The sequence below is a fragment of the Macaca nemestrina genome, chromosome 10 (genome assembly GCF_043159975.1).
Source record: "Macaca nemestrina isolate mMacNem1 chromosome 10, mMacNem.hap1, whole genome shotgun sequence".
Taxonomy (NCBI): domain Eukaryota; kingdom Metazoa; phylum Chordata; class Mammalia; order Primates; family Cercopithecidae; genus Macaca; species Macaca nemestrina.
In genome coordinates, this window is record NC_092134.1 from 27,111,009 (window position 1) to 27,123,929 (window position 12,921).

General features: G+C 46.9%; 1 protein-coding gene across 1 annotated transcript in view; it reads left to right on the top strand.

Annotated features, from left to right (window-relative positions):
• Positions 1 to 7,467: 7,467 nt before the first annotated feature.
• The window catches only part of LOC105497695 (NUAK family kinase 1), a 76,509-nt gene continuing 71,055 nt past the window's right edge, over positions 7,468 to 12,921 (top strand). Inside the window, exon 1 of the mRNA XM_011768983.3 lies at positions 7,468 to 8,071. Coding sequence (XP_011767285.2) covers positions 7,814 to 8,071 — 258 coding nt within the window. The 5' untranslated portion in view covers positions 7,468 to 7,813. The remainder of the gene's footprint in view (positions 8,072 to 12,921) is intronic.

Below are 12,921 nucleotides of genomic sequence, written 5' to 3' on the forward strand. Positions count from 1 at the left end.
CCCACCCACCCATCCATCCATAAATCTGTTCAACATTTCTAAGGCACCCACTACAAGCCAGATCTATGCTTCTGTTAGAAGAGTAAGATCTAGATCTATACTATTGGATATATAAAATATATATAAAATAAACATATATGTATAAAGATAAAAAACATTATATATAATAAATTTTATATAATTTTATATAATCAACTGTAAATATATTTTACACTGCTTCAGATTTTTTCAATTTAAATTTTCAAATGAAAGTTTTATGGAATACAACTATTGTTTTGCTAGAGTTGCATTTCAGTTTAATCATTGAAAATTTATCTCTGAATTGAGAATTACTCTAAGTATGAAATGCATAATGAATTTTGAAGATTGAGTGCAGAAAAAGGTAAAATATTTTATCAGTGAGTTGTTTATATTAATTACATATTGAAATGATACTATTCCAAATATTTTATTATTGCTATTTATTTTATAGTAATATAGTAATATATTTATTATTACTATTCCAAATATTATTAAAGTTAATTTCTCTTGCTTTTGACTGGTTTTTAACATGGCTGCCAGAAAAGCTAAAATTATTTATGTGGCTTGCATTATATTTGTATTGGATAGCGCCGTTCTAGACCTTGCCATTCCAGAGCTTCCAGGCAACTGCAGGGAGCTGGGCACACAATTGAGTAATTGTAATACCATGTGGTAAGTGCTATAATAGACCCAGGAACCGAGTGCTCTGGGGACACAGAACTGAGCCTTCAGTTCTGCCCAGCCCAGGATCAGGGGAGAGGTGACGTCCTCAGTCAGGTCTCTGAGATGGTAGAAGTTTGTCATCTGGAGGCCAGGAAATGAGGTGTCCCAGGAATTGGGTATAGTGTGTGCGAAGGCCAAGAGACATGAAGCCCTGAGAATCACGAAGGGAAAGGAATGTGTGCATTATTCAGCAAGAGAAAGGACCCCAACCTGCCCAGAACCCTATTTAACCTCAGTGAAACCCTAAGCCTCTTCCATTGTAGCCAATTAGAGTTTTTCTGCCACCTGACCCCAGCACGTTCCTGCACGTTCCTGACATTTTTACTCTCGCGACTTTCTGGCAGCCACTCTTTCCAGGGTGGCAGGGTGTTGTTTCTGCTCTGGAGTCCTGCCAGTGCCTTCTCTGTTGATGGGGATTTATCACCGTTCAGTTTCTTTTTTTGATAACAGAAACTTCCAGCAAATCCCTGCTGTTTTATTCCCCAGGAAGAAGCTATCTTATTTTTCAGTACAGGGTTTAGAACAGAGAAAACAAGGCAAATGGGACTGCTGCCAGCTGTCCACGTGCTCCATCCTATTCACAAGTGCAGGAGGAAGGGAAGAAGGAATGTGCAAGGAACGTAAGCCTGACATCTCCAAAAGGAATCAAGAATGTCAGTGTGGGAGAGTGTCATCGGTCATCTCCTGCTCCATTGGTTACCCACTGAGGTGGCTCCCCAAACTGACACTCTTCCCAACAGGCTCAACGGGCCCTCTCAACCATCAAATGCATGAGATAAATTAAAACTAAAACTCCTTCTGGGCTATTTCTGTTGACCCTTGTAAATATCCACTGATTCTATTTATACTTCTGTTTCCTGATATCACTCGTCAACCCCCATGGAAAGGCCTTCTCTTATATCCTTTTACACACAGAATGGAATATCAGTGGGCAAGTTGCAAAAAAACAAAACAAAACAAAACAAACAAACAAAACAGCCTACATTTATTGGGTGCGGCTACTTGTATCTTGCTGATCTTGTGCTTTCTTTAATTTTTTTTAAATTAACTCATCCAATCCTTAACAACAACAACAACAAAACCCTTTTGAGACAGGTATTACTAATGCCCCCATCTTAAAGCTGAGAAAACTGAGAAACAAAGAGGAAGTTGACCAAGATAACACAGCTAGAAAGTGGGAGAGTCAGCATTTGTACTCCGGTTTTTCTGATTCTGGAGTCTCTGCCCTTAGTCATCATTCTTATTGTTTTTCTAGCCATTTGGCAGGGGGAAGAAATATAGCTTTCTGTTGGATTTGTAAGCTTTAGTTTTATTGTAGTTATCTAGTCCACATTCAAGTAGCCTGACTTCTCCCAAGAAGTCTGATGGCTGGAAGTCAGTTGAATGCTATCAACTGTACTTAATACTCGTAGACTGCAAGCCACATGAAGATGAGATCAGACCTGTCTTGTCCCAGCACATTCCCAGACCCAGGTGCCTGGCATGTATGGGAAAATACTGTAGAATGAATAAATTTGTTTCTTCCTGTTTTATGACTTTGAATACTCCTCTTTTTTAATCTCTGACACAAACAATGCAGGAAAAATAAAAGAAAAACTCAAGACCCCAAATAATCTGCTATCTCCTTGAATAAACAGATAGAGAGAAAATAAAAAAGGCATTTTGGGTTCCAACTATTCAGGTACTTGTTATAATCTTACATTTTGCTTTTTCTGTGTAAATACAGATTTGGTGTAAACTGTATATTAGTTAGGGTAGTACTAGCTGTCATGACATATAAACCATCAAATTGCAGGGGCTTAACACAATCAGTTAAGTTTATTATTCACTGATGCAGCAGTCCAATGTCCTGGTCAGACAGTGACTTTATTTCTCAAGGTGAAGTAGGGGCCCAGGTTTCTTTTATCTTGTGGCTTCACCATTCACTTAGGGCCTCCAAGTCCTCTGCTTCCAGCTAGGCAATGTGGAGAAGGCACACCCACTTTTTAAACACCCTGGATTGGAAGAAAAAAACATCACTTTTGCTTCTGTTCCATTAGAGAGACCTTGTCTCACGGCCGCACTTGGATGTATGGAGACTGGGCAACGTGTCCCTGGCTGAGCAGCCGTCTGTCAGCTCTATGGATGAAGAAGCATGAATTTTTGGTTGCAATTATCTTCCTTCCTCTATAGTGAAGACTAAGCGCTTATTGAGCTTGCTATTTAATGTAAATTGTCCACCAGACCACATATTTTAAGTTAGAAACGTCACAGTCTTAGGTAACTTTTCAAAACTTCATCTAGCAAAGTGGAAGAACAGTTATCAACCAAAGCACAGGCATTAATTGACATGAGCTCGGGATAGAGCTTGGAGCAAAGCCTTAGAGTCAGAAGCTCTAAATCCCAAATGCAGTTACTATTTGATCACAGGCAAATTAGCCTCTTTGAGACTCCGATTTCCCAGTAGTGAAATGGGCAATGTAACAGCCACCTTGCAGATGATTAGCAGAGCGATATGTATATGTAGGGGTCCTAGCAGGCAGGAGGTAGCAAATAAACAATGACTGCTATTACGATGTTTTCTGAACAAATGTTTCTTTTTTTCTTTTTATTTTTAATTGACACATCATGGTACATATTTACAGGGCACAGTGTGATATTTTGATACATGCATACGACATGTAATGATCAAATCAGTGTTATTCGCATAGCAAACATATTTCATTTTGTTGTGTTGGGAACATTCAAAATCTGCTCTTCTATCTGAATATATATAATAAATTATTAATTTATTCAATATTCTACTGTATGTTTTTAAATATACAATATAAATTATTAATTTATTGTATCCTTCCATCCTCCCAATTATTAATTATAGTCATCCTGCAGTGCTATCAAACATGAGCACTTATTTGTCTTACCTAGCTGTAATTTTATACTTGTTAACCAACCTCTGGCTATCCCCATCCCCTCCCCCAACCTCTAGTAACCACAGTTCTACTCTCTATTTCAACGAGATTAACTTTTTCAGCTTCCACATATGAGTGAGAACATGTGGTATTTGTCTTGCTGGGCCTGGCTTATTTCTCTCAACACAATGCTCCTCCAAACTCATCTATGCTGCCTGAATGACAGGATTCCTGAATGATTTCTTGAGAAAGCGAACATACCTTCTTTCTTTTAAATTGCTTTGAAAATAGAAAGTGCAGTGAAGGCCCAGTAATGAGCTTTATGTAAATAAAAGATGTAGGAGAATGTGGATGTCACACTTTCAAATGCCACCGTTACTACATCTGTCCTGTATCCAGAACAAAACCAGAAATCAGAGTCTAACCAAGCAGTATGATTAAACTGCTTAAAATTGTCCCAGGCCAGGCACGGTAGCTCATGCCTGTAATCTCAGCACTTTGGGAGGCCTAGGCGGGTGGGTCACCTGTGGTCAGGAGTTTGAGACCAGCCTGACCGACATGGTGAAACCTCGTCTCGACTAAAAATACAAAAAAATTAGCTGGGCGTGGTGGCACATGCCTGTAATTCCAGCTACTTGGGAGGCTGAGGCAGGGGAATCGCTTCAACCAGGGAGGCGGAGGTTGCAGGGAACCAAGATTGTGCCATGCACTCCAGCCTGCGTGACAAGAGTGAAATTCCATCTCAAAAAAAAAAAAAAAAAAAGACAAATTCTAGTAGGATCCATGGAAGATGAAAAGCATCATATTAATATCCACGATTTATTGAGTGTATATATTCTAGCCCTTAATCTTCATACCAACCCTGTGGGATGTATTACTGGTATAACTGCTAATACCACATACATTGTTACCATCACCACTTTGCAGATTAGAGAACTGAGGCATAGAGGGGGAAAGCAATTATCCAAGATGATCATAAGTGGTGGAACAGGGATTTGAACCCAGTCACTCTACCTCTAGATCTCAAGCTCTTCATCAAGGAGCCTGGGCTCTAGTTGGAGAAAATCCTTTAGCGATGTGAAAACATTCACACACAGTGCCTGATAGCATTGTGCTGAAGTGTGGTTCCAATTATAAATGTGGTAGGAATTCAGTCTGGAGAGGAACTCCCAGTGCCTGGGCATGACTGTGTGCTACGCATTGTACCGGGTGTTTTTCATCCTTCCCATTTAAGGAGATGGAGCATGGCATATATGGAAGGAGAAGAGGGGGAGCTTTGGAACTGGACAGGTAGGGTTTAAATCCTGGTGCTGCCATTTACAAACTCTGTAACCTCTGGGAAATTACTTAACCATTCTGATACGGTTTCTTCAATTGAAAATAGGGATTGTAAACAGCTACTTTACAGAGGAGGGTTCACTGTCATAAAACAGTACCAGCCTATGGTAGAGCAGATGCTGTTGATTCAATAGATACTGATGAAGTCCCACATATCTGGGAGTAACACTATCAGCCAGAATAAGCCAGGTTATGCTGCTTTAACAAATCCCACTGGCTTAACATAAATAAAGTTTAATATTTGCTGACGCTACTTTTGTAGCAGCAGATGGGCTGGCATTTTCTGCCATCTTTACACAGAGACTCAGCTGGCTTGGGGAGGCTCCAACTTTGTACCACCATGATTGTCAAGACAGGAAAAAGAAGACATGGGGATTTGGTCACTGGCTCCTAAAGTTTCCATGTGAAAGCAACACAATCACTTCTGCTCTCATTCCATTGGCCTAAGCAAGTCCTATGGTCACATCTAACTTCAAGAGAATGGGGTAGTGGATTTCTACCACATCCCAGGGGAGAGGAAAAAGTAGAAAACATTTGAAAATACTACTGCAGACACGATGTGTTTCTCTCTACAATAGATCTGCTAATCCGTATCTTAAGAGGAAACCCAAGCTCTGAGAGGTTAAGTCATTTGACCAAGGTCACACAGCCAATCCTCTGTGAAAACAGGACTCAACACATGCCACTCACCCTGACTGTAGGATCTATAGGGACAACATCCACAAACTTTGTATAGAAAGCAGAACAGTTTCAGGATGGGGGGCAGGGAGGCCCTGCAGAATAGGAATTGAATAGGCATGATGGTGGACAGAATAGGAATTGAATAGGCATGATGGTGGACAGAATAGGAATTGAATAGGCATGATGCACCTTTGTGTTTGTGTTCTGTGATTGATCCTGGGAAAGGGAAGAAGGGGCAGGGGAGTTTGTGTCAAACTGCAGTAGAAGAAAAGTTTGGACAGGTAAGAATATCACGCGTCAGAGTACAGCAGAGACACATGTGTGGAGGATGAAGGCAGTGTTTCAGGCCATTACTCTGGCAGCAGTGAGGAGGCTCCCGGGGAGGGCGGGCTGTTGCAGGAGTCCGGGGTAAGGTGAGGAGGGGCAGACAGGAATGAAGGCGGCGGGAATGCAGAGGAAGGGCTGGACCTGGGAGCTGCAGAGGAGGCTCCAGTGAGGTCCACTGGTGGAAAAGAATCGCCATGCGATTTGCAGAACACCAGATATTCTTCAGCCTTCACTCTTCCCACCCCAGTCTGGTATATTGCACCATTTGTTTAAAAAAAAAAAAAAATTCCCCAAGACCTTTTTCTCTAGCTTTCTTCCTTATTTTTCATGGTCTCTTCTTAGAAGGGGGGCAGTCACACCGCGGTGGGAGGCCCTTCCTGCCTGACCCTTACCGTGCGGGGTACCGTTCCTGTCACCATCGCCAGGATCAGGCTGGCCCTTACAGTGAAAGGAAATCTTCCAAGGCCTAAGGAGGCAAGAGGCCTTCAAGTCGCCTCCTGCTCAGCAAAGGGGTTGCTCAGCAGGCCGGGGTTCCTGGTCCACCCCAGGTCCCTGGTTTGCCCACCTCCGATGGCGGCCTTCGCTGGCAGTGTGGGCGCCTCTGGGGAGCCAGCTCCATCTCAGCGCCTTTAGAACCTCATCTCTTCCACGTCCCCGGCCTTCCTCCCCTTCCAGGCTGCTGTCCCTGCCGGGGTCCAGATAGTGTCCGAGGGCCGGCGGTTTGACGGCGGGCCCGGGGTTCAGCCTCCCGGCCTCCCTCGTCCCCGACTCTCCTTTCTTCCGAGAGGGCGCGGGGTCCGGGGCCAAAGCGCCGCTCTTGGGATTCTCCTGGACTCGGAGGTGCCCCAGGCGGGCGCAGCTCTGCCCCGCGGGGTGCCAGCCTCGGCGGGCAAGGTCCGTGAGTCACCGCCTGTAACCCAACACCAGGCCTCCCTGCCCCCTCCCCCAGCTCCGGCCGCCAGGCCGCGGCGACACCTACAAGAAAATGAAGGGGCGCCTGGGCCCGCGGCGCCCCCGGCCGGATGGCGAGCAGGTCCCGGCGGTCCCCGGCTCGCGGCGCTCTAGCTTCCCTGGCCCCGGGGCTCGGTCAGCCGCAACCGCCGTCCCGGCGCGAGCAGGAATCCAGGCCGAGCGGCCGGAGCCGGAGCCCCGAGGCGGCGGAGGGCCCGCGATAGCTGCGACTGGCGAGCCCTAGAGCGCCCGGGGAGGGGGCGCCCAGCTTGGAATTTCCCGGTCCCCTCCGGCCCAGCGAGGACAAAGCCCCCCTGGCCGCCGCCGCCGCCGCCGTGGCCTACGCCGCGCCGCACAAAGAGCGAGTCGCGACACGCTCCCATCCCCCTTCCAGCTCACGGCGGCCCCGGCCCGGGGTGGCTGCAAGGAGGTGGGGGAAGCCCTAGCTGCACCGCCCCTCGCTCCCCCTCCCCCGGGGCAGCGCGAGCGCCGTCCCCGCCCCCGCCCCGTCTGCGCGTCCTCCAGGGGAGGGGTTGGGGGGCGCGGCGCCCCACATAACACTCCCCCTCCTGCGCTCCGAGCCACCCTCTCCCCTCCTTCCTGCAAACACCACCGCCTCCCCTGCCACCGCCGCCACCTCGCCCGAAGCTCCACAGTTCGCCGCGGCCGGGGGGCGGTGCGCGGACCGTGCGCGCCGCGGGCGCCAGATGTGCAGTCCCCGCCGCCGCCAGTGACCGAGCCGCAGCCCGAGCGGGATCGGGCCGCCTCCCTGATGCTGCGGGGGCGACCTTGAGCGTACCGCGGCTTCCCTTAGTGGGGACCACGACAACCCAGCGCTGTGCCCGGTGTTGCCCTCTGCAGCCCGGCTCACCCCGCGCTTGGACATGGAAGGGGCCGCCGCGCCCGTGGCGGGGGACCGCCCCGACTTGGGGCTGGGGGCGCCGGGCTCTCCTCGAGAGGCGGTGGCGGGGGCAACTGCTGCCCCAGCGGCGGCGGCCGCCCCGGAGCCCAGGAAGCCTCACGGGGTGAAGCGGCATCACCACAAGCACAACTTGAAGCACCGCTACGAGCTGCAGGAGACCCTGGGCAAAGGCACCTACGGCAAAGTCAAGAGGGCCACCGAGAGGTTTTCGGGCCGAGTGGTGAGTGGGTCAATCCTGGAGGGTGCGGGGGAAGCTGGCTGGACGGGCTGGGGACCGATGGCGTGCGAGGCGGGGATCTGTGCGCCCTAGGGCTCTCTTGACAGAGAGGGGGCTCATTGGGAAGCCCCGAGACAGACTCCTCACTCTTTCCCTAGCACCCCGTGACTCAGGCGTGTCTCTGTCCTGAAACACTTGTTACATCCTGTCTGCACATATTTTATTTTATTTTTTGGTTTGTTTAAAAAAATTTAATCCCAGCAGCAAAGGAATGTTTTAGATTTGCAAACATTTTGCAGCGTTGGGACGGCCGGGGTCTCCCTCGCAGGCACACATTCAGACCATGCCCCGAAATGCCTTATTTCCACAACTCTCCAAATAACCACATTCCCAGCTAGGAGCTAGCCCCTCAAGTCCCGTGTTTTGTAGGTGTCCCTACCCCCTTGCACCCATCTGCCCGCAGCCCCTTGCTCTGCATCCTCCCACTCAGACTCTGCATTGCCCTGATGATGCTGTGGCTGCAAGGGAGGGCGACTCCTGCCTGTTTTTGAGACAAGGTTAGGGAGCAAAAATAAAGACTACTGCAAGTCTGAGGATTCTAACAGTTTGCATTGTGGCTTTGGGAGGAGTGAAATGTCCAAGGCATGTGTAGCTACACAGATAGCTGTGCTTAGTTGCAGCCGGCTCAATTGCGTTTCAGCTCCTGGTTGCAGGGCTACCAAACTGCTGAAGGGGTCTGGCCCCGCTGCTCTTGTGACAGCTGACACCCTGCCAGGGTCCTGGCACCATTTGCACAGCTACAAGAAGTGCTTTGAGTGCCTTGGGGTCTGTCTGCCTTGTCCCAGCCTTGGTTTGTTGTTATTTTCACTTCTGCAGAACAGGCCCTTGAAATCCACACTGCTTGTGGCTAGAGAGTTGGGTTCAAAGTGACTGACTGTTGCAGAAAGATTTTGTGTGGTGTGTGGCAGAAAATTAACATGGTTCTTTGATTTGAAACAGATCAGATGTATTTTAATCGATTTAGGGCCAAAGTCAGAAACTAGTTATGGGGCTTCTTGTGTGCACTTTTGGGAGTGTTTTGGGGGCTCAGGGTTGCTTATAAACAACAAATGACTGCAGGAAAAAAGGAAAATGAGCTGTCAAATAGCAGCTTAATATTGACATGTTTCTTTTGCATTTGGGCAGGGACAGTTCTGTGAAAAAAATGGGGGTGCCAAGTCAGCAAAGTTCAGTCCCCAAATTCTCAAATATCTGGATATCTGGATAATGTCCTCCCAACCCATTTCTCAGATTCGGTGTTTGAGTCTATATAACTTCATCCCATAACGTTATTTAAAAAAAAATCTGTTATCAATTAATTGGAAATTTGAGATGTACATTTCTTTTTAAAGCTGGCTCTGTAATAAATTCTACAGCAAGCAAGTAGTTGAGAATTCACTCTGGGCAGGTGCCATTTTTGTAGGATGAAATTGTTACAGGGGCGGGTTGTAGGGGTGGCCTCTGATGAAGGCATTTTCAGGTTTGTGGAAGAAGAGGCTGGGACATGTGCGCTTCATTCATGCTTTTCTTCTGAGGTGATATTCCCCAGGCTGGATGTTGAATAAGCAAAAACTAAGCTTAGCTCCCTGCTCATGTTGTCTTAATAGCTGCTGAAGAATCGCACTGGGAAGGTGGGAAGCAGAATAATGAAAAACAGACGCAGTTCGAGTTGCAGGTTGAGAATGTGAGACTATGAGGGGTTGTTGAAGTGGTAAGGGTGTGCCTGGGGTCTGTGAAGGGACCCCAAAGTCTAAATGCTGGGGCACTGCCTCAGACCCTTCTAAAGAACGAACCCTTGTCTTATGGCAGATGCCTTTCTGAGCGTCAGTGGGACTTCCTGTCAGGCGTTCTTCGAACTGCCTGATCCACAGACTAGGTTAGAGTGAAAGGCATTTGCATCAGTAGGCAGCGGTCCGCCTTTCTCTTTGGGGGATGTCTTTCTCTTATTTGCAGAAACTGAACATTCCGTCAGGATTTAGTCAAGAGGCCGCGAGGGGGCGCCCTGAGAACGAGAGAGGCTTCTTTACCAGCCACAGGTCTGAAGTCCCGCTGTGTTATTGTTCAGCCCTAGTTCAGTTTCCCATTGTGCTATTAATTTCAGCTAAATCACTAGTTTTACCCCAAAATTATATAAAGATTTTAAATCTGGCATCAGACCCACGCCCAGAAACTGGCAGTCTCTAAAATGCTTCATTTATTCACGGGGCTGCTTTCTCCTTGATAGCTAAGCTTATAGAATGTTAGCCAGATCCCTGGGTGAAAACCTTGCATAAAACAGATGGGAAAACTGAGGTTTGGGGAAGGGAAGTCCTCCTTGGCCCCCCTGTCCTCCCCCTGCCGAGCACACTGCTCACGGATGGTGTTAAGAACTTAAGTGAGAAACAGGAATTGTCAAGTGGAGAATTTCCTGTGACTGGCTGAACAGAAAATAACACCAAACACACAAGAAATTGGTCAACGAGTTGTTCTTGCCCATACAGTGCCTGGTGACTCAGAACCTGTTAAGAGCAGCAAGAAATTTTCATCTAAAATATGAACTTGGAGTTTTCTTCTGGTACCGATGATGTGCTAAACATTCATAACTTGCTTTGAAGGTGCAGTTGAGGAGAACTGAAAGGGCGCTATCTTAATTTAGCCTTTTGAACTTTGGGTAGAATTTTGAAGTGATGCTTTATTTTCATTTGCACCAGTGCCTTTTACAGCGTCTCTCAAGAGGAGCAGTGGTTCTAACGTATTTTACTAATGTGAGTGGCCCAAGACAGGTGCCGGGTACGGGGCTCTATGAAATGCTGTGAAATCAACATCCCTGTTGAAAGCAGGGGCTCTTTTCAGAGAGGAGAGAAGTTTCAAAAAAATGAGGATGTGGTGGTTTTTAATTGCATACCTGGAAGGCCCTTCCGAATAAAACACAACACAACACAGCATCATTTTCTATGTGCCGCTAAAGGCAGTTCTGAAGAAAAGTGCAGAATGAGATGCTTGGAGTCAGCTGGTGCGACCGTGTGCGCCATCCAGGCATCCTCCTGCAGTCTTGCGGCCTCTGCTAAAGCATGTCCGTGAGACCAGGACTCAGAGTGGCTTGTTCCAGAGATGAACAAGCTCAAAAATGAGGCACTCTTGCAGAAAGGCTAAGAGCCCTGGCTTACATTCAAATCCTTGATCTATCCCCTACTAGCTTTGTGTCTTTTGGCAAGCTATGCGACTTTTTGAAACCTCAGCTTCTTCATCGGTAAAACGAGCTACTAAGAGTACCAACTTCATGGACTTGTGAGAACTGAATACAGTGATCTATATAAAACCTCAAAAGGGGACATTAATCAATTTAGTTCCTCCTTTGAGCAGATTTTTTTTTCTCATCTCATTTTAGGATTTCATTAGCTTTTAAGACCATGAGAGAGACACAATGCATTGTATCATGCAGAGATAGATAGAAGAAATAATCAACTTTTCAGAGTAATAAAATAAATATCAAATTAATTAGGGAGGTGTGTCCATAGGAAGGTGAGATAATTAGCCAGATTCAGATAGGATCTGAATGCATTTCTCAAGTCTTGAATTTGGGCCTTGTTTATTGCACAACTTTTGTTTTGATACAGTTTTGGGCAGGCCTGTCGGGTGAGCTTCTGTGTCATAATTCAGCATGCATTTTCTTTGAGCTAAGCTCCCTGGACCTGCGGGCCACACAAAGCATTGCAAAAACAAAAAACAAAACCACACAATTTTATGTCCTGTGATCACCTCTGTGTCAAGGGGCCAAGTTCGACTTCCTCCCTGTACCAGGTTGTCTCTAGTGAGCAGTAGGTGGTATGGTGTGAGCTGGAGGCAGGGTCCCTGGCAGGGAGTATGGGATGGGAGTGGCAGGACTGGTGGTCAGTGTGTGCCCCTCCCCCACAGTCTGCCCTGCTGCCCCCGGCCACTAGAGCATTAGCTTGGGTGATGGGGCATCCTCACCTAGCAAGCCAAGTGTTTTGACCAAAAATGGGTGTTTTAAGCACTGGCCCAAAGCTATTCATAGCCTCCTGCTGGAAAACTGCAAATCAGGGAGGTAAATTAGCAAGCTGGCCTGCCAAGCCAGAGGGTGTGTTGACGTCACATGCATGGTGGCAGAAGTGCCATGTTGCAGCTAAGGCCCAAATCCAGTTTTAGAATGTAAGGGACCATGGCAAACATGTGGTTCAAACTTCTCATCTTCGAGGCGGGACCAATAAGGAGCAGAAGTGTTAAGTGACTTTGTCGAGGTTGCACAGCTGTTGAATGACTGAGCTTGATCTTAGAAACCTGATTCTTGGTTTGGTATTTTTCCATCACTCATTTAATAAATCTTTACTGGAGAAAGATATGGGCCTCACTCTTAAAGAACTTATAATCTAGTAGCAAAGATGAAATGTACTTACAAACATTGAACTAATTCTGTTCAGTTCAACGAAGATTTATTACCATCTGCCATATGCTACTCACCATGTTAAACGCTGAGACATAGACATGAGTAAGACCCAGGGAGCTTCCAGCCTGGTGAAAGAGAAGGCGGAAGTAGTTACTAGGCATGAGTAACTCTTCCATAGAGGATTCGATTGTTTCAGGTGATTTTCAAGTTGGATGACAGCTCATTGAAGCTTAGCTCATCAAACTGAGTTTGATCCTGGACAGAATCATATTTCTGCTGCTACCATTATTTACTACCAGTTGATATTTTGAGAGCTTGTGGTACCTCGCACTGTGCTAAGTGCTTTAGAGACATTTTCCCTCACTTAACCTTCACAGCAACCCTGTGAGGTGTAAAGTAGTGAGACCCATTTTACAGATGGGGAAAATGA